Genomic DNA, 21,414 nt, shown 5'->3' with positions numbered 1-21,414 from the left:
GGTGGTGAGGAGGGAGGGGGGGTGAGGAGGGAGGGGGCGATGAGGAGGGGGGGCAATGGGGAGGGGGGGTGAGGAGGGAGGGGGCGATGGGGAGGGGGTGAGGATGGAGGGGGCGGTGAGGAGGGGGCGAGGAGGGAGGGGCGGTGAGGAGGGGGTGAGGAGGGAGGGGCGGTGAGGAGGGAGCGGCGGTGATGAGGGAGGGGGCGATGATGAGGGAGGGGCAATGATGAAGGGGGGCGATGATGAGGGAGGGCGATGGGGAGGGAGGAGGCTGTGACAATAATCTCTTGAGCGCTTTAAATACCAATTCAGGTCAAGAGTCGACTGAAACCCTCAACTCATGTTTGCTATCACTAGACAACTGTGAGATTTTTTAGCATTTGTGGGAGAGGACTAGTCTAAGGTTGCCGACATGTTCTTAGATCCACCGACAAACTGAATGAACCCAACTTAAATGCTATATGGTCATTGTGTTTATTTTTCAACCTCACATTATTTAATGAGGTTATTAGAGAATATGACCTAATTAAGTGAGTACAAATTGGATCAAAATATTTGTAAACATAACATTCATAGAGAACTGGAAAACCAGAATGGCATCAAATGGGAATCAAAATGGCTAAATGGGGTGCGAAAAGGTGTTTCTACTAGAATCAGTCCCAAAGGAAATAAAAGCAAAATGCATGAAACAACCCTCCTTGGAATTAAAGGTGGTTTCAGATTGTTGAAGATGGAAACGAGGTGAGGCACAAAAATAACTAAAACGGAGTAGGGTGGATCTAGGCTGACCATGTCTAGGAAATGAGACTGACGGAAAATTAGAGAAGGAAAAGTGTGGGGACAAAATAAATTGCTCATGGGGCAATAAACGTCATGAAGAATAAACTTCATGTGTGTTGTGATACATCCATTAACAGTACAGTCTTCCTTATATATGGTAAGCATGAAGTGATGTCACAGGAAAGAGTCAGTGTAAACTGTCTTGGATTGGTAAGACTTAAAATACGATCAGGGAACAGCCACCATCTTTGGTAGGGAAAAATTAAAGAACTGGACACAACCACAGTTACTAGAGGAAGAAGAATATATGTTCAAAACAACCGCTAAGAAGATTTCTTCCGTAAGCCCTCCGGTCCGGTGCATTCTCATACAGCAGTTGCTTTGTCGAAAACAAACAAAGGAAAACTGTCACCTCAGCAGTCACCGCAGAACCAAGACAAGACTGCCCTTGAGATTCTCAAGGTCTCCTGAGTGAGAGGACGCTCTCCCGGTTGTGAAGGTAGTCGGAAGTGAGGCACAAAACCTAGTGCTGCAGGACCCAGTGTCAGTGGGCATGCGCTCACGGCGGGCAGAGGTCACTCAACCCCATTACCAAGAAATAAGTATGATCATACATTACATGGGTGACCGTTGATATCCTATTAGTTGTGAGGAGGGGGGGGTCCCCCTTTTGGAACTGCAGATCGTATAAGAATCTACTACAACCATATCTTTAAAACATACACTGATCGGGCTCTAGCTCGGATACAGAGGAGAATGACCCACTCACTTCTTGCTATTGGCTGTTTGGTGTATTATTTCACCTCAAATGGATTGCTTGGATTGAATTTAAAATTAATCTTCAGATATAAAATTCATAGATGCATTACATACAAAAAGCAACTGTTCTTGTTTTCTTTCTGATTGCAGTCAGATTTAAAAGATTAATCAGACATCAAAATGAAAGCCAGGTGTATTGGCTTTGCTAATGCTTGTTAGAGTAAATGGCTGATGAAAAAGTTTGAAATGGCAGTGTGCTTATCAAATCATAACACACGCTGGGGTGGTTTTACCAAGTGTATCATAAATGACTTACCATATCCCAGGAGAAGTTTCCCAGCCAGTACACAAGGGGTTTCATTCCACTGACAAACTGCAGGTGCTTAGCTTTGCTGACACGCTCCTCAATCAGAAACAGCACGAAGCTCGCCGGCACAAAGGACAGTGCAAACATGACACATATGGAAATCAGGACATCCACTGATGTGGTCAACCTGGGAGCCAAGGAGAAAAAACATCTCAGCAAACAGTGGAGGCTGCACAGAGCTAAATATTTTGGACAGAATGGGGGGTCAGAATGGTTGCAGAGGCCCAGAGTGTGTGTGGTGGAAAGGAAGGACGAGAGGTTGAATGAGAAGACACTGAAGTTGTAGGAGTGAAGCTAGAAATGATGTGTCTGCAGAGACACAGGTGTGAAACTTCTGGCACTGCACAGTGCATGTGACTTCTACACACAAGTACAGAGCGTGCAATAGGCAACATTCATCGATGGAGACACTTACGCATGCACATAGATCATTCTTAGGATACACACTGAACATTCACTGATCTATACACATGTAAAGTGCATGCCTCGGCCTCTTCAAAGAATGTGCCTGCCTTCATGTAGTCCATGCTTCAGACTGCACGCAGTGTACATATGTGCACAGGCTGCCAACAGATGTATGATTTAGATTGCATGCAGGGACGGACCAGTCATCAGTCTTCACACAGGATGCTTGGAACTGCACACATATTAGTCAGACAAAGACCATGGTTTGTTGCTGGGACGAAAGTCCTCTCTGTATGGATTAAAAAATCTGTACCGTTCTGCCTCGTAACTTTTTCATGGCCTGTCTTATGTTGTTGTTCCAGTTAGCGAAACAATCTGCAAGCAAACCAAAGATACTCTACATCTTTACTGTGATGTTCGCCAGTAGTAACACTGTTCCATAAAGTAACAAATGTGCCAGTTTCAATGACTAAAGCAGTGACAGAAAAACTGAAAAGATGACAAATGTGTTAGCTGCAATTGGTATGGCAAAGAACCCAAGTGGCGGGGAAGGATGTGCGTTGAGTTAAGACAAAGCAGTGGGAAGACTCTAGCACAGGCACTGGTGCTTTCTCGACTTAGCTTCAGTTTATCTACATTTCTGATTGCATCTTCATCCTTGGGAATCAACCACCTTCCTACCTATGGGTGGTTCATTCCAATTAATTATTTGGTATGGTGACAATCATAGTAATATTTTGGCTTGTGATGTATGAACTGTTTGATGTACTCTGCCGGGTGCAGTATTTCCAGGGTGATGTATTGTTAGGAAGATACATGTAAAAGCATGAAGTGCAACTAAGAAAGGTGGTGTGTGTTCTATGTAAGTAGGGATTCACATTAAAGGAAGAGAACTGTAAACTTAAGTGAGCAGATATTCAATACTGTGGATGTGAGAATGAAGCTTGAGGATGTAGGATAGCTTAGTGCACAAAATAAAGAAAGCACTCGCACCTATGATTAAGGATTAATAATGGTACTCTCTAGGGTTGGCTAAGTTCTACATTATTTGTGAGGAATTTTGACAATCTGGTGATGGGCATGGAAACTATTGAAGACGGTGATGGGTTTGGGGGCAAGAGTTGTGAAGATAAGGTTAGGAGAGTTGAGGAAGATGTTCATAAAATGGCTAGTGAGGGTTTATTACGTCCCAGATAGTCGTGCAGTGATTGACAAGGATGCCAGTTCTTACAGACTAGAGGTGATGCTGGGACAGAGCATGGATATACAAACACCATCACGGAGTGTGCGTCTAGCGTGTTAAGAGATAGTGCATTAAATTAGCCTATTATCAAGAAAAAGCCCCCACCGGTGGCTTGAGCGGTTAAGCAGGAATTAATTTTAAGTGAGAGAAGTAGATCCAATAGGATTTTGCAGTAATTTACCACAGTTTTGGGGGAGGGCGTACTGATGGCTCTGTTTGTTGGTACAAACTGGTAATAGAAGCATCAGGGAAGAGTGTGTGCTTCTAGGTTTGCTTCACAGGGAAGGTGCCAGTTCCATTATGGAGAGACAGGAAGCCAAGTACAGAGTGTTGAATGGATGGGAAGGGTGAAGAGGACGAAGAAAGAGTGTGTGTGGCTGACACAGGTGGAAAACATGTCTTACAAAAACAGAACAAAAAGGGAACAGTATGGTGAAGGGGAGATGTGAGCTGAACATTAACCTAGGAATCTTCATTAAAATGTGAGTGAGAAGACTACTCAGTGAAGATAACTAGACAGGGCTATTCGACAGGACTTGCTTCATGCTGTGTGGATGCGAAGTGTGCTGCACAGAGAGGGAGAGGTAGGAGTGTCTGTGAGTGTGTGAGAATGTGTGCGTGTAAGAGAGAGAGAGATGTGCAGGTACAGAAAGCAGTTATGTCACATTCCAAGTTGGTCACTGGCATATACAGCCTGGCACTGCAATAGGCAATGGATGGGCACATGCTGTCCTCTTCCATAACATAATAATGTGTGCTTATTTCTGGAGTGGACCATTCTTAATATTTTTAAGATGACTGGAGTAACTTGCAGGAGCACCCTGGTGGCAGCATGCCTGTGACACAGCGAGGAAAGTAGACAAGTCACAACAAACACTTCTGTACACCAACCCTTCCCACTGCAATGGTGCAAAAGAACCATCTGTGCCAAGGACAAGTTTGAATAATTACAACAAATTCTGGGTGTTGCTGGTGGGACTACTGATTTCTCAGTTGATCACTCATGGAGGGAGTTCAGTCACAGGAGCAGAGTATGAGTGCAAATTTGAAGTCCTCTGCTACCCCCCAGAAGCAGTGAATGAGAGTGTTATGGCAAGGGAAGGCAGAAGAGAACAACAGATGGAGCAGAGACAGCCTTTAGAATGGTATACTTCCCCACACTCACAGGGCCACCTCCGAGAGCTGCTCCTTGGTCAGGTTCAGGGGGTGATTGAGTGCTGAGATCCCATGCAAAGTGGGGTCAGCGTCCCTTGGGAGGGACGCCCGCAGAAGCCCATTGTGCAGAACGTTTAGAAAGGACACCATGGCATGCCAGCCTTTGTTGTTAAACCAAACCTGGGAGAGAAAGAGAGCATCATTAAACCACGGGGAACACGAGAAGATAGAGAGAAGGGCATGGAGGACCAGTGGGAACGGAGAAGAGAAAGAATGGAAAAGACGGGATAACCTAAAATACATACACAGCAACATACAAGCATAAGACAGAGAGAGGACAGTGAAAGATAAAGAGTTAAAAGGAATAGGGCAAAAAAAAACAACATCTAGATAAATATGGGAAAGCAGTGTAAAAAACTGAAACGAGAACCCAATAAGGAGAGAGAGGACGAGTCTTACCACGTGTGAGGTATAAAGAAGGAAGGGAGTTGGTGGGGAGTGACGAAGAGAGAACAAAGAGGAAGACAGATGTGTGTGTTGTTGGTATCAGTGAGGGAGAAGGCACAGTTCTAGCTTCATTGATCTTTCCTATCGCCTTTTCTGCATCATCGCTCATCCACTTCCCCAACCTTCCACCTGCTGCTTCAAGGCCAGCACTGGGCTCTCCTCCAGGCGCTTACGGGTCAATGCTGTGTCAACGCTATGACCCTGATACAGCTCTAGCAGGGTCAGTCCTGGCCAGACGTGCTCTCTCCTTCAGCTACTTCATGGTCGATGCTGGGCAGACAGAGCGACCCTTCTCCAGCCCCCATGCCCCCAGGGTTACTACTGGCCAGACACCCCGGCAGGAGCTCTACTAGACGCACACTCACCTTGACATTATCTCTTGTAGTCAGCCCTTGAATGAAATTGGGGAGGTTCACCAACAGTCGCTCAAAGGAGCCCCCCTGAAAGGAGAAGCAGAGAGATATCACATGCCCAACCTGGTACATGGCAAGCCAACCCCCGACACCACCCCATTCAGACGGAGCAGAGTGACAGAGACCCAGGAGCCTCAGGAAGAGCGGAAGTGGACAATAATCCTTCATGCTGGTCTGTCCTGACGTATCCAACAAGTAACAGCAAGTTATCCCGCACCCAGCAGGCCGAACTATGTGCAGTCACTTTGAGACAGCATGTATTCCACTCCCAAAGCTCACATTTCATCATCATTCCCATTCACCCTGTGACAGCACATCACGCGCCACTGCCTACTTTCCATGCACCGCCCGCCTTGTGACAGGATGTCATCAACCCACCACGGAGTTCCCTATAATAAACATTCCATATTGTAAGACCATATTATCGAGCCCCAACTTGCCACGTTCCATACCACAGCCACCCACTCTGTGACACTATGTTTTCTCACACATCAGCCCCAACGATGCTCAGGTGAGACCTGCATTCACCTACAGTTGGACACCTACCCGCGTCACATTCAGGAAGGAGCGAAGCTCCCGGGTGGCTCCTTCCAGCTCGTCGGCAGTCAGGACAGTCTCCAAGGTCCGGGACCCGAGTGAGAATCCACCGTACCTGAGGGCAGAGAGGGCAGAAAGTGAGATAGGGTGGGTAGGAGGTGGCGAAAGTCAAATAGAAACAGGGGAGAGGGTGGAAGGACAAGGAGGTGAAGAAGTGAAGGAGGGGAAGAGTGGAGGGATGAGGAAAGAATGAGACACAGCAGGTGAAAGGTGTGAGGGGCGATAGAAAGGAGGACATCGCTGCAAGTGCAGGATTCACCATTACTTGAGGTTCACGCAGCGCACATCACACACTAAAGTGTGCCCTGCCTCTGTATAGTGATTCACCCAATTAAAAGGCTCACATTTTACAACCTTTGTAGAAAGGAAGTCAGATCTTCAGGATTTCAGCTTCTGAGGCATGCTACCTCACATACCTCTGCAGTGGGAAGTCTGTTCACTGAGACCTGCTGCAATTAAGACATCCCAGAAGTGAACTCCGCCATCTTGGCCAGAACTCGCTGCACCGGCCCAAGCCATGCATTTTCAGAACACCGTACACACGCATTTAGTGTGGGATCTTGTGTTTGCGTAGGCAACAACATGCTCTGCTGGTACTGTGTGAGAGGGGTGAATGTACTGAATTGCTGTTTGTAAAGTGCTCAATGTGGACACTCCCAGGCGGAACACTTGGATGGTGTGTACCAGTACTCTGGCCAGAGCGGGAGGAAGGCCTTGGGTGGTCAGACCTTAGATACACGTAGGCAGCCTGTTATAGGGTTTCAGAATAACAACTCAATGGTCTGGGCAAGCAGGCCTCTAGTGAGCAGGTGGGAACACTCAGGAAATCTGTGGTATGGGAAGCGGCTTCGGGTGTACAGGTGTAATGAAAGATAGCACATTGTGATAAGGAAATACAGGCCTCTTGTATGGCGGATGGATGCAGATGCAGTTACTGTGCTATAGGAGACACAGACCTCCGGAGTGCAGGTGAGTGTACAGCAGGGTACTCTGTGGAATGAAAGGAAAATGCTACTTAGCCGGTATGCATCTGTTCTTGGCATATAGAGCTGTAGAGTCATATGCTATGCATAGATCACCATCTAGTGTTCGGTCCGGATGTTTGCACTTTATTTTTCTTCGAAGAAGTCTTTTCCAGTCACGAGGGCGGTGACTCCTCCTTTCGGTGATAGTGCGCATGGGCATCGACTCCACTGTCAGATTGTTTTCCAGCAGAGAGTGATAATGGAGTTAGTAAGAGATGTCCATGTGTATAGGTATCTAACTAAAATGCAACAGCTATAGGTACTTGGGGAGGTGGGTGGGCACATATGACTCTACAGCTCCATATGCCAAGAACAGATTCATACTGGGTAAGTCGCATTTTCTGTTCAAGGCACATGAGCTGTAGATCATTTGCTGTGCGTAGACTGCATAGCAGTTATCTCCCAAAGCGGTGGCTAGCCTGTATCTGTTGTAGTCGTCTGAAATAGTGTAGGTAAAACTGCCTGGCCTACTCCAGCTTGTTGTCTTGCTAACACATCCACACAATAGAGTTTTGTGAATGTATGAGGTGTAGACCACGTTGCAGCTTTGCATTTGTCATCTATGGTATATTTCCTAGGAATGTCATAGAAGCCCCCAGTTTGTGTGTAGTGTGCGCTCTAGAGGGAACTGTTAACGTTTGTTTTGCTTTTGCATAGCATATTTGAATGCACTTGACTATCCACCTTGCAATACCTGATTTTGATATTGAATCGCCATTATGTGGTGGAACAAAAGCAACAACAAGTTGCTTAGTCTTTCAAAAAGGTTTTGTTCTTTCAATGTAATAAAGCAATGCTCTTTTAACATCTATCAGCCTCATGCATCAACCCAAAATCCAGTCGGTAAAATACCGATTCGGTAATAGCTCCTGGTATTAAGTAAAAAATACCCAATCCCAATGCATCAACCCAAAAGCAGAAATCGCTATTTAAGGAGTCCTTAAATAGCGATTCTTTAAATAGGGATTCCTTAAATACCGATTCCTTAAATAGCGATTGCATTTAAGGAATCCCAAAGTGAGATTCCTTAAATGCAATGCATCAAAGTTAAAAAATTAGCGATTTCGCTAATAGGGGGAGCAAATTACCATGAAGATGAACTGCATGGTAATTTGCAAAAACTTTGAAAAATGCACTTTTGTGCATTTTTCAAAGTTTCATGTTGCGCACACACATGCCCTTAGAGCATGTGTGTGTGCAACATATGTGCACATATCATTTTCAGGGGTGCAACAGGGTGTCCTTTTGACACCCTGGCACCCTTGAAAGTGCTCCCGCTATTAGCGATTCGGTAATACCGAATCGCTAATACAGACTGGCTTTACATTCATTCCTATGGGCCTCCAAGCCCATAGGAATGAATGGGTAGGTATTCCTTATTACCGATTCGGTATTACCGAATCGGTAATAAGGAATATTAAGGAATCGCTATTTGAATAGCGATTCCTACATGCATAGCCTTTTGCTATTCCTTATTAGCGATTCCTTATTTTTCGCTAATAAGGAATCGCAAATGGCATTGTTGATGCATAGGCCCCTTAGGTGTGAAGAGCACGTTCTGCTACATAATCTGGTTGAGGGAAGAACACAGGTAACTCAACAGATTGGTTGATATGAAAGGCAGAAATGACTTAAGGTAGAAATGTAGGGTTGGTCCGAAGAACCACTTTGTTTTGGTGGACTTGTAAAAATGGTTCTTCTACTGTTAGTGCCTGAAGCTGCTTAGAGATGTGATAGCTATGAATGAAAGCTACCTTCCAAGTGAGAAATTGCAGTTCACATCTATGCAATGGCTCAAAAGGCGGACCCAGGAGTCTTGTAAGAACAATGTTGAGATTCCACACTGGTGCAAGTGGAAGTCTGGGGGGAATGATTCTTTTGAGTCCTTCCATGAAAGCCTTAATAGCAGGTACTCTAAAAAGAGACAAATGTTGTCTGTTCTGCAGATATGCAGCTATCGCAGCAAGATGTAAGCGTATGGATGTGTACGCTAAATTGGAAGGCTGTAAATTTAATAGATAAATGATGTTTTGGATTGAAGCGTCGAGCGGATTGATTTGATTGTTATTACAGTAAATCACGAACCGCTTCCATTTTGCTGCATGGCATGCCCTTGTGGTAGGACGTCTAGCCTCTTTGATGATATTCATGAAATCTGGGGGAAGACTGAGGTAGCCAAACTCTAAGATTTCAGGAGCCAGATCGCAAGGTTGAGATGACTGGGATCTGGATGTCTTATCCCTTCATGGTTCTGAATGAGGAGATCGGGAGTGAGATGGAGTTTTTGGTGAGGAACTACTGACAACTCCAAGAGGGCTGTGAACCAGGGTTGACGGGCCCATGTGGGAGCAACTAGGATTAGTGTCAGGGAATCCTGTTTGAGCTTCCTAACCACTAATGGAACGAGTGGCAGGCGGAAAAGCATAGGCAAATATCCCTGACCAGTTCATCCATAGTGCATTGCCTTTGGACAATGGGCGTGGATACCTTGATGTGAAGTTTAGACATTTTGCGTTTAAGTGGGTGGCAAACAGGTCTGTGTGTGGGAAGCCCCACATTTGAAGGAACGGGAGGAGAACCTGGGAGGTATGGCCCATCTCCAGATGCTCTGAGCTAACTGTGAAAGCTGGAGAGAGTGTGTTTCTCTTTGTTTTTGTATGTGGTACATTACGGTCATGTTGTCTGTGCAAATTAGGACAGTTTTGCCTACTAGATGAAGTTGAAAAGCTTTCAGCACTAGAAAAATGTCTAGCAGTTCCAGATAGTTTATGTGGAGTTGTTTTTGTTGCCGAGTCCACATGCCCTGAATAGTAAGGTTTTGTAGATGAGCTCCCCAACCAGTGAGCGATGCTTCTGCTGTTAGCACTCTCTGTGGAACCAGGTCGAGGAATGGCCGCTCCTTGGAAAGGTTTTGTATGTTCCACCATTGCAGAGAGCAATAGGTGCAGCCGTCTACCAACACTAGATCTGATGGCTGACCTTGAGCCTGGTTTCACTGAGGTGCCAAGCATTCCTGTAGGGGACGCATTTAAAGTCTTTTGTAAGGAATGATTAAAATGCAAGACACCATAATTCCTAGCAATTGCATGAACACCCGAGCTGGTAACGAGTGTTGTGACTGAAACTGAGCGATTAGAGTCTGCATGTTGTGGATTCTGAGTGGGTTGGGACACGCTAGAGCTTTTTGAGTGTTTATTGTGACTCCCAAATACACTTGTGTGTTAGACGGTTCGAGATAAGACTTGGTGAGGTTTACAGTAAACCCAAGGGCGTGAAGCAGTTGGCCTGTTCTTTGAGTGTGGCGTAGGCAGCTTTGCTGCGATCTGGCTTTTATGAGCCAGTCGTCTAGGTAAGGGAAGACGTGAATGTGCTGTTTTCTTAGATGAGCCGCGACTACTGCCAGGCACTTAGTGAAAACCCTGGGTGCGGTAGTTACTCCAAATGGGAGGACCTTGAATTGATAATGTTGGCCGTCTACCAGAAACCTGAGGTATTTCCGGTGAGCAGGGTGAATGGGAATATGGAAATAGGCGTCCTTTAAGTCCAGAGTGGATAGAAAGTCGCCTTGCTTAAGGAGTGGGAGCACCCGTTGGAGTGTGATCATGTGAAAGTGGTCCAACTGAATGTATAGATTTAGTTCTCTGAAGTCTAGTATGGGCCTGAGAGAGCGGTCTTTTTTGGGGATTAAAACGTACAGGGAGTATCCCCCTGTCACCTGATATTGTATTGGGACTGGTTCTATAGCGTTCTTTTCCAAGAGAGAGAGAACCTCTTGCTTTAGAAGGGTAAGGTGCTCTGGTGACATTGCATGTGATCTTGGAAGAATATCTGGGGGAGTGTCTGTAAGCTCCAGGCGGTAACCATATTGGATAATTTGTAGTACCCACCCGTCTGAGGTGATTGAATTTCAGACAGGTAGGAATTGAGAGAGACGTCCCCCGACAGAAGTGGAATGATCGGGGGATAACGGAAGGAAGTCACTCTTTGTTTGCGGGGGAAGTGAGTGTGGAGTTGCCTCTGCCTCTTCCCTTACCGCTGTTTCCTCTGAAACCACCCCTAAAATAACCTCTTGAAGAGGGGGATTGGTTGTTGCCCTTGTAAGAGGAGGAGGGGTTTTCGGTGGATACATTTTTGGAACCACCTCTATAAAAGGAGCGGCGAAAGGAACCCCTAGTGGCAGGCAATTACAAAGCCCCCATGGACTTTGCGACCTCCGTGTCTTTTTTCATCTTCTCCAGCGAGGTATCAAAAGTTGGGCCAAAGAGATGTTCTTTGTCGAATGGTTGGTTGAGGATGGGGGTTTGCCCCTCAGGCTTGAATCCTGAAATTCTCAACCAAGCATGTCTGCTAAGGAGTACACTGGTGTTTACTGTACGAGCTGCTGTATCTGCTGCGTCCAGGGCACACCTGATTGCGGTATTAGTGATAAGTTTACCTTCTTGGATAAGGTCATTAGCCTCAGTTTTGTGGTCGTCAGGTAAAAATTGCACGAGTTTTTCTAACTTATCAGGAGGCGGAGCCTCACCTGTGGTTTGTGAGTTAGCTCTCTTGTGAGCGTTGGATACCACCAGAGAGTCTAAAGGCAACTGACCTCTGATGTAAACAGGGTCGGTGGGTGAAGGTTTATATTTTTTCTCCACTCTAGGTGAAATTATTCTTGCCCTCACAGGATCTTTAAATACCTCATCTGTGTGTTTCAACATGTCTTTGAGCATTGGAAAGGGTTGAGTGGCTCTCTGAGAGGAACTGAGTGTCTCAAAGAGGAAATCCTCTTCTAAAGGCTCTTTATGCAGCTCCACCCCGTGATATTGAGCAGCCCTGATAAGGAGCTCAATGTACCCAACGTTATCGTCGGGTGGGGGGGGACTAGACGGATACAAATCAGGGTCATTATCTGGGCTTGGGTCAGTATGATAATCCTCCCAAGGGTCAGTGTCCTGTGGCCTATCCACATCTTCATCCCCGTCATCGTGTGGGTCAGGTGTAAGTGGTGGTGGTGGTGAATGTGATGGTGTAATAAGTAAATTGGGATCAGTGGGGGAAGGCGGTGGAATGTAAGGTGGAGAAGGGTTGGTGCCCACACTCTTGCTTTTGAGAGGAATATGGGAGTCCTCTGGCTGATCCACTGACTGGTCTATCTTCTGTTTTTTTGGAAGAGTGGCATGGATATATCCTGTATCAGGGTAAATCACAAGTTTTTTCTGCTTCCGATCAGAAGGCGGGGCATCGGGTCGAGGCTCCTTAGACAGAGTATCTTTATCTTTAGTTGTTTGTTTCGGCATCAAAAGGTTTCGGCTCTGAGCCTTTTGGTGTCGAAGGTAGAGTCTTCGGCAATGGTGTAATTGTGACCGACACATGTTTAGATTTGGGTTTCAGTGCTGAAGGTGAGTTTTCAGCACCGGAGTAGGTCCGGCTCGAGCCCGAGCCGGAAGGCTTCTCTTTATGTTTCGGAGCCGGGCCCAAGGTCAGGGCATCAGAAACATTTGTCGTGCTGACCTTGGCCCGAAGGCAGAGGAGGGACCTGAGCCTTTGTTTTTGTTTGTTGAGGAGGCAAGGGGGTATCTTTACTCATGGTACGTTGACCCAGAGTAACTTGCTCCTCTTCCTCCATGTCGGAGTCAACTTCGGACACGGAGAAATGTTCTTCCTCTTCAGCTCCTTGAGCTTGTTGTTCTGTGTCGGAATCTTCACCGAAGATGTCCGGTGCGGAGCCACTCTGGTGTTGCATCTCGTGGCGTCGAGCCCGGCGGTCACGAAGTGTCTTTTTAGATCGAAACGATCAGCATGCGTCGCAGTCTTTCTCGTTATGTTCCGGGGACAGGCAGAGGTTGCACACTTCGTGCAAGTCGGTGCATGGAAATTTAGCACGACATCCGGGACAGAACTTGAAGGGAGTCCGTTCCATCGACTACTAGTGCGGTCAGCATGGGTAGGCCTGACGGCCCACCACGAGTTTTCCGATTGATGTTTTTTCGAGGTGAGATGATACGCGATGAATGGAGAACCGTGATCAATAACAATACTGTCAAGGGTAGTTGATTGAGCATTGCAGGGAACCGAGAAACGGTGCCGAACCGGAGAGCAGCAATACACATCCGAACCCGATGGACAAAAAAAAACAATCTAACAATGGAGTCGATGCCCATGCGCTCTATCACCGAAAGGAGGAGTCACCTACCTCGTGACTGGAAAGAATTCTTCTAAGAAAAACAAAGTGCAAACATCCGGATCCAACACTAGATGGCGATCTTTGCATAGCATATGATCTACAGCTCATATGCCTCGAACATATAACCTTTCAGCACGCAGGTAGCGTGAACACGGAGTGTGTTGTGGTAGAGAGACACAGGCTTCCCATGTGCAGGTAAAGCAAGGAGCAGGTGGTAGGGAGACACGGCCTCCAGGGTGCAGGCAGAGTAAACACGTGGGTGCTCTGCTGCTAGGAGAGACAACAGCCGGTGTAGAGCAGGGACTACGCTGGTGTCCAGGTAAAGAGAACTTGTCAGTGCTCTGTGTTCGAAGGACACAAGGATTCCAGTGCATAAGTTGCGTGTACATGTAGGTACTCTGTAGTAGGGAGACACGTCCCTCCGGCATACAGATAGCGCGTCGATCACGGGCTCTGTGGTAAAAAGCACAGGCTGCACAGGCTTCCAGTGTGCAGGTAGAGCGTATACGTAGGTACACTGCGGTAGGGACACATGGCCCCCAGTGTGCAGGTAGAGTGTATATGTAGGTACACTGCAGTAGGGAGACACGGCCTCCAGTGTGCAGGTAGAGTGTAGAGCAGGCGCTCTGTGGGTGGGAGACAAATGCCTCCAGTGTGATGTAAAAAAGTGCAGGGCTGGGCTTATGCATTATGAAAACCTAGGCACCTGATGCGCAGGTACAATGTACATGCAGGTACTCTGCAGTAGGGAGACACGCCTCCAGAGCACGTGTACAGGGTGGATGTACACGCTGGGACTCAGTTCCAGGACTCAGAGCCAAGCCTCTGCCATGCCGGTAGGGTACGTGCAGATGCCACAAGTAGGTACTGTTCACTTTTTTGCAGGTAGCATTGTGTAAGAAACACATGGAATTAACTGGGCGTCTGCTGAAAGACTGGAGAGAGGGACGTACATGGGGTTGGGTGAGGAGAGATGACGTAAAGGGTTCTGCCCTACAGGGGTCTTTGCTGCCAAAATCAAGTCACATACAATTGTTTCAGAGAGGAAAATTGAAAAAAAAACAAGTCCCTCATGCCCTCTCATGCCAGGTGTGGAGCACAGCAACACTTTTCAAGTTCTGAGACCAGTATTTAACAAGCCCACCACCAGCCTCTGAGGTAACTCCAGTCTCGACCAGCGTCCTGGCTGAGCCGAGTGTGATGACACCACATGCATTAGAGAGGGGAAGAGGATCTGCAGCAGGCATGTGAAGCTCACAAGAGGTGTGCATGAGAATGAGAAGCCGTGCACTGACTTACCTCTGCTCATTCACCAGTTTCTTTGTTCTGAGGCTTGAAGAGAAGAGACAGTAAAAAGGAGTGAGCTTTGCATGAACAGCGACCCTCACATCACCGTTTCGGAGCGCAGGGACCGTCAAAGGTTCATAGAAATCTCTGCACTTATACCGCTGTCCAAGCCCGTTCCACTCTCCCCCAGCCCCACAGACATGTGCAAGGCCTTTGCTGCCAACTGTAGAAAGAATATACTGATATACAGAGGACTCCGATCCCTCCGTGGACAACCCTTTCTCGAAAACACTTGAGTTCAGCACAACATATTCTGGAGGATCGTTCCTTCCTCCCTTTTCTTCTTCTCTTGACCTCTCTGAGACATAGACAGTCTCTTTCCGCCCATATCTAGTCCCTTCTCTGACCCAGTCATCCCCTTCCTTCTCCCATCTATGCCCTGAATGCCCCTGCTGCCTCCATCTCTATCCCTTGTTTCTTGATGTCTACTCCCCACCGAGGCCACCCTCCCTCTGCAGCTTTTTAATTGTACCTTTTTCGGATGATCTTAGGGTATGTCTTCACCAGGTAGTCAGAGATATTCCTGCCCGTCAGGTTCTGCAGAATGTCTCCCGTGTTCCTTTCCACCTGTTGGAGAAGAGCAGGGAATGCTAAAGAAAAGTTAATGTGTACATGGTGTTTGTCCCGCTCACCCTCGTTAGAGCATAAAGAGGGGTCTACACTCTAGATAGGATGGATGGAATATACACCAGTTTCTGGCAGATGTCATGCATCTGCCAAACTCTACATAACCAGCAAGGTCTAAATTCAAGTCCCTTCAAAAGCCCAAGAATCCAGGAATAATGCGTGAAGGATGGAAGGTGTGAGGTTCAAAAGTGAGGTGTGCAACAAAGAGGTGGATTGGGAATATTGTCACTCAGGAAGATGTGTGAGAGAAGTACAGGAATCATTGGGGTCTCTGATACTTTTGGGGGCAACACACATGGGGCGTACTAGCAAAAGTGCAACAAATGCTTTCCCTGGTGCCTTTGGTTTAAGGGTGACTGTCCCACCAGGCTGTAGAGACTTCGCCATCGACATCACAGTTCAGCCCCGAGGATCATTCCATATATTCACAAAAAACCCCTGGATGCAAAAGGAGCACAGCATCACGGAAAAAGGCCCCCATCCAATTATTTAAAATGGGGGGGGGGGGGCCATTTATGTATGTTACCTCTAAATCCTCGCTAGCCTTTTATTACGCGATTGACAAGGTCTTCTCCAAGTACATTTCAACTAACAAAAAACAGAATGGCCACAGCCAAACTTGGATCTGACCAACACTATGATGGTCCGAGTGCCGGACTCAAAACGGCATCATTCGGCTTTTCTTATTGCCGAACCAACTTGACTCTGTCAAAGGACCTTTAATACGAGAACAGACCTGCCCTGGCTCATGCTCGAAAGAGAATTACTGGGCACCGGTTGCCTTTTATCACTGAAAATTCGAAGGCGGTCTTTAGCTGACATTGAATCCAGAAGAATACTGAATAGAACTCATTGTTAGGTAAATTGAACAGAATTTACAGGTAAAAGTTAGAGAAATGACCTTCCTTGCAATACAGACGTCTGACCATATACATGTGTGATTTATAAGACGTACAGATAATGCTGAGGCACACTAGCCCATATAGGAATAGAAAGCTACGGTACTGGGTAAGGACTGCACTAATGAACCCTTCAGTGTCTGTTTCTCAGAACAAATCACTTTACTTTGTGGCTTTCCAGACTTTGATTTCTACTCTTTCCTGAGACTGAGGGGTTACATTTTATAATTGAAACCCTCAGAGGGTGTATTGGACATTACGATCTCCTCTAAGTTAGTACGCTGCTCATCACTTTTTCTGAACTACTTTCTTCTGAAAGTGCTCATAATTAAGTCAGTCTAGGTTTTGTTATAAACAATTGTTACAATGTAGACCGAAAAGCGACTAGACTATTTTAAATATGTCAACCAATTGTTCCACTGCTGCTTAGTGGTCTCAAATGATTATCCATCTTTCTTACAGCCAGCCACGTATGCTGTAATGGGTTTGCGTTTCTCCTTTCCAAATTTGCAATTGAAAGGATTTGAGCACAAACATCACATGATGGAAAGAGGCGCCGCACGCGGCATAAAAGCAGCAGCTCCTCATCACGCCCCACATTAGTGCAGCGAGGGGACTAGAGTCCATAAGCAGCATCATCTTCTCGAAGCGTGACAGGGGTGGTGTACAGCTAGGACCAGTCCTTACCTGAGGGGGTGGGGGGCCTCCTGCAGCCTCTGGACAGTCAGGTAAGATCTTCCTCATGGCTTCAGAGCTGCACACACAGTCCGGCGAGGGCCGGTCCGACGTCCAGTTCCCACTCTGGAAAATTTGCACCAGGGACGGGGGCAGTTCGGGGGTTCTGAAGTTGGGGTCCATCGATTGGCACTGTTCTCTGCTAAATAAAAGAAAGACAGAATCTTCAGGCACATGGGCAAAGGAAAGGATCTGAGAGCAGAATAAGGGAACCGAAGAGGAGCTCTTAGGAAGACTTCTTCCAAACTCACTGCCGCATAGCACTACAAATGCCCTCAAGGGTCCTTCTAAACAGACGCCTGTAGAGCCACAGGTGAACAATTACGGGTCCCAAAACAGTCACTAAAAGATGCCACTGACTCGAATGTAGAGTTAACAGACACCCAGTGTCCCACGAGAGTGAGAGGTGTACTCACACGCCGGTCACATCCCTCATGCATTTTGTCCCATAGCCTGGCTCGGCCAGGAGAGCCTGCAGGAGCTGTTCTGAGCTGGGCTCCCCCGGGGCATCGTCACTGAAACAGAAAAATACAGAGTGAAAAGGACTGCAAGGCTTCCACAGCAGTCAAGGGTTGAGAGGGTAGGACTGCAAGGCTTCCACAGCAGTCAAGGGGTAGGACTGCATGGCTTCCACAGCAGTCAAGGGGCAGGACTGCATGGCTCCCACAGCAGTCAAGGGTTGAGGGGGTAGGACTGTATGGCTTCCACAGCAGTCAAGGGTTGCGAGGGTACACAAAGCTGAATGAAGCACCTTAGAGGGTAAGTATCCTCAAAGACCAGGGGAAGGGCAACCAGGAGGGGCAACAGAAATCAAACAAAGAGGAATGCATGGCAGGGTCAAGAAGCTCCCGCCTGGGGACACACATGAAGAAGGCCAGTGAAAGAGTCAAACTTACCTGAAGAAGGTGTACTGCTGTCCGTACATCCAGGGATCTAGGGGAAGAGGTGGATACTTGCCAAACGGTGGAACAATCAGGCTGAAGAGAAGAGCGATGAACACAAACAGGGCAGGCAACACAATCTGTGCAACAGGGAGAGACAGGAGGTCAGCCAGGGATGGGGGGACCCTCAGAGGAGACCAAATGAAGCTTGAGGGGACAGTATAACATTTAATTGGGAACACAAGGCTGCCAGCAAACAGGAGGCCTACTGGAGAGGAGAGGAAGCAACCAGAGGGCATGTGTAAGACCAAACGTCACTGGGTAAACCACTAAAGGAAACACAGGTTCAAGCAAGGAACGATTAATGCATATATGAGACTATCTTGGGAGCAGGAGATAACCTCTTAGATGAAGAGTGCCCCGTAAGTGTATGCAGAAGACTAGGAAGGGAGTCAAAGAATCAGCATCAAACATGGGGGGGGAGCATGAGAATAGACACAGGGTCAGCCGAGGAGTGATGGACTCAGCATGAAGCAAGGGGTGATTCATCTGAGGAGACAGCAGGTCTAAACATGAAAATTCACAGCGACAGGAAGGTGGAAGTGCATACCTGAGCGAAGAACCCTCTGCGGCTGCGTCGAGCATAGAGGGACCTTTTGAAAAACAAAGCCCTGAGCTGCTGCCACGTCAGGGCCCAGCCCATCACTTGGCGGGAGCCTGTGCCAGCAGCACTCTGCAGGAAGTCCGTTTCTTGAGGGTCACCTGGAAATAAAGAGGGCAAGGTGTTTGCTTATAGTAGGGAGGTAAGAGGGTGCAAGATCCATTTACAACACAACAAAAACCTTGGGTCTATGCACGCACGGAAACAAGCTGAGAGTTGTCAGGTTTATGTCTCATCAAATCTCCTCAGGGGAGAGATCCCTTTTAGGACGAAACCCTCACCCACCTATGGTGGCATGCTCCATTTGTATGGGTTTCTCATCCCAGTGGGAAGACCAAGTCCCACTGAGGGCTACAACTCCCTCAATGTGAGGCAGGAGCTCTGGGATGTTTTTAGGATAGTGCAACACTGGTAAGGATACTAAAATCCCATATGCAAATTGTCTGGTGAGGTGAGGACGCAGCGCAACAGAATAAAGAAGTGAGTTAAAATAGTGAGCTTAAAACTACCTAGTGGGGGCAAAAACCAAACTTTTATTCACTTGCTCGCACTGGTAGGGTTAAAAAGCAGCGCAATAAGCAGTATAAATTATAAACTGCTAAGTTTCAAAAAGCGGTCGACATACTGGAGAGGTAAGAGGGCGCGAGATCCTGCACACCCGAACACTGAAGGGTTCCATCACCTGGTAACAAAGTGCAATATTTCGAGATAAGTGATGCTACACTGCACTGTGTCTAAAGAGGGCTTACCTTGGCACCGACAGTGAGTTATCAGTACATGGGCTGATCAATGGACAAGTGTAGTTATAGGTTATGAATCTGTGATTGAGGGGGATACAGTCTCTTTTTGAGACTTTTTCGAAACAAAGGCGGCTTTGTCAGAAATGTTTGGTCTCAGTACTACACAGAAGGACAAGACCAGCCTGTTGCCAGCAGCCAGAGATTCATGTTCAGGGCACCCATTCTGGCCTTTTTTTGGCTTGGTGTGAACCGCACATTGCCTCTGGGATTCCTTGTTTCATGCCTGGCAGAGGGGAGTATTTCTGATAAGAGTGATAAACAGAGGTACATCGCGTCTAATGCCTGCAGTAGTAATGGTCACCCACACTTTTCCGCTCGAGACATGAATACGCCCTTCTCCACACTTCTCCTCGTTCCCTCCCTCTACATCCCACAGGAGCAGCCCAGACGAAGGAGAAAAAGTAGTTCCCACTAAAAAAGGATGAGCCATATCCACACGTGATGGCAAGGATGTCCCCACCTTGCCAAGGCATGAAGGGCCTACCTTTGCGTACAGCTGAATCCAGGCCCAGCAGAGGAGAGAAGAGAAAGCACATCAGACTACGGACTGACTGCGTTTCACAGTTTTTATCCAAAAAGTATAAAACGCAACACGCCAGGGAGATCTCTCACTCAGGCGCCTCACACAGATTCACACACATATGTGTCATACCCTGTATATCACACGCACACACACATGCACACTCATGCATGTTCGCACGCGCACACACACACACACACAGAAATGTAGGCAACTCACCTATGCAAATACTTGAACATATGTCTTACCCAAACTATAGACTTCTCACAAAGGTACCCCGAGAGATTTGAAAGATGACTCCAGAGAGACATCAGAGAGAGACATCAGACGGATATCCCACACTGAGGGACATGCAGATATGTCATATGTGCCTGCACAGTGGCCCGCCTTCACGAGAATAACCCTAACTCTTTTCAGAACTCCCCACTAAACTTACCTGTAACACTAACCAAGCCCTCACCCCAAAGCCAACTACACTCCTGACCCTAACTCTTTACATCACTCCCCCTAACCTCACTAGTAACACAAACCTAACTCTAATCCCAACCACAACCCTAACCAAACTCGTAACCCTTTGCGTCACTCCCACTAAATTTACCTGAAACACTAATCCCAAACCCAACTGTACTCCAGACCCGAACTCTTAGCATCACTCCACACTAACTTTACCTGTAACGGCAGCCTAACCCTAATCTCAACTCCAACCACACTCCTAACCGTAACTCTTTGCATTACTCCACACAAACCTTACCTGTAACACGATACAAAATAATAAGTACCAAAGCACACACAAGAAGTCCGTACAGTTAAGGTTTTTGTAGAAAAAGGGTAGTCTAAAAGTGATCCAAACTACATAGTTCATTAAGTTCTTTCTTCTTTTTTGTGAATTCTTTAGTCCAACATCTGGTATGTACAAGCAGAAGTAGCCGACACGTGTTTCGTCAATTGAACTTTTTCAAGGCTGAGTGTCCCGTAGTAGGGACACTATCCAAGGTAGTCCAAAAAACATGATGGAAATCGGAACTGCTGAAACGGCGTCCATGAAAAGTGTCTTAAGCTAAGTACAAAGCTGAGCAGTATATTCAACGAAAAGAGAGTTGAAAGCAGCATACATCACTATGAAGTAGTCTGCGTGAAACGGTCGGACGAGCATGGCGGCCTTGATAAGCCTGAATCAAACAAGACGCCCGAATGGAGCAGCAGTACCAAGTTCTGGTGCAGTCCGAGTAATCAGCTGAACACTTAAGGCGCAAGACTGACATTGTTTCTAGCTGCCCAAGTCTATCACTGTACACCCTGAGTAATGCCCAGCCTCTGGACTTGTTTGCCCCCTTTACACACTTCTACCACCCCGTGTCTGCTCCAACCCTGCTTGAAACCCAATCCTACTCCGTTGCGCTGAATTTCTCAGTAGCTTTCCCTCTCTTAAAGATTTCTGAGTCCTTGCTCTGAATAGCTTTACATTTCTGGAGGCACGCTTGTCAATCCTGTTTTCACATATTAGGAATATTATTTGCATTCTGC

General features: G+C 47.0%; 1 protein-coding gene across 3 annotated transcripts in view; it reads right to left on the bottom strand.

Annotated features, from left to right (window-relative positions):
* ABCA7 (ATP binding cassette subfamily A member 7) overlaps positions 1-21,414 on the bottom strand; it is a 194,185-nt gene that overhangs the window by 45,874 nt on the left and 126,897 nt on the right. For 2 of the 3 annotated variants that reach the window (XR_014972219.1, XM_085638576.1), the window contains exons 28-37: positions 18,520-18,671; positions 17,925-18,049; positions 17,445-17,543; positions 16,981-17,170; positions 15,240-15,334; positions 14,720-14,752; positions 6,176-6,281; positions 5,582-5,656; positions 4,720-4,889; positions 1,856-2,033 (exon numbers count right to left, since the gene is read on the bottom strand). Coding sequence is in view for 2 of the 3 variants with exons in the window: in XM_085638576.1 (XP_085494702.1) it covers positions 1,856-2,033; positions 4,720-4,889; positions 5,582-5,656; positions 6,176-6,281; positions 14,720-14,752; positions 15,240-15,334; positions 16,981-17,170; positions 17,445-17,543; positions 17,925-18,049; positions 18,520-18,671 (1,223 nt within the window). In the remaining variant the exon portion in view is untranslated. The remainder of the gene's footprint in view (positions 1-1,855; positions 2,034-4,719; positions 4,890-5,581; positions 5,657-6,175; positions 6,282-14,719; positions 14,753-15,239; positions 15,335-16,980; positions 17,171-17,444; positions 17,544-17,924; positions 18,050-18,519; positions 18,672-21,414) is intronic. The other variant, XM_085638577.1, reaches the window with a different exon arrangement.

Source organism: Triturus cristatus, chromosome 12 (assembly GCF_964204655.1).
Source record: "Triturus cristatus chromosome 12, aTriCri1.1, whole genome shotgun sequence".
NCBI classification, from domain to species: Eukaryota; Metazoa; Chordata; class Amphibia; order Caudata; family Salamandridae; genus Triturus; species Triturus cristatus.
This window is presented reverse-complemented; position numbering and strand designations above follow the sequence as displayed.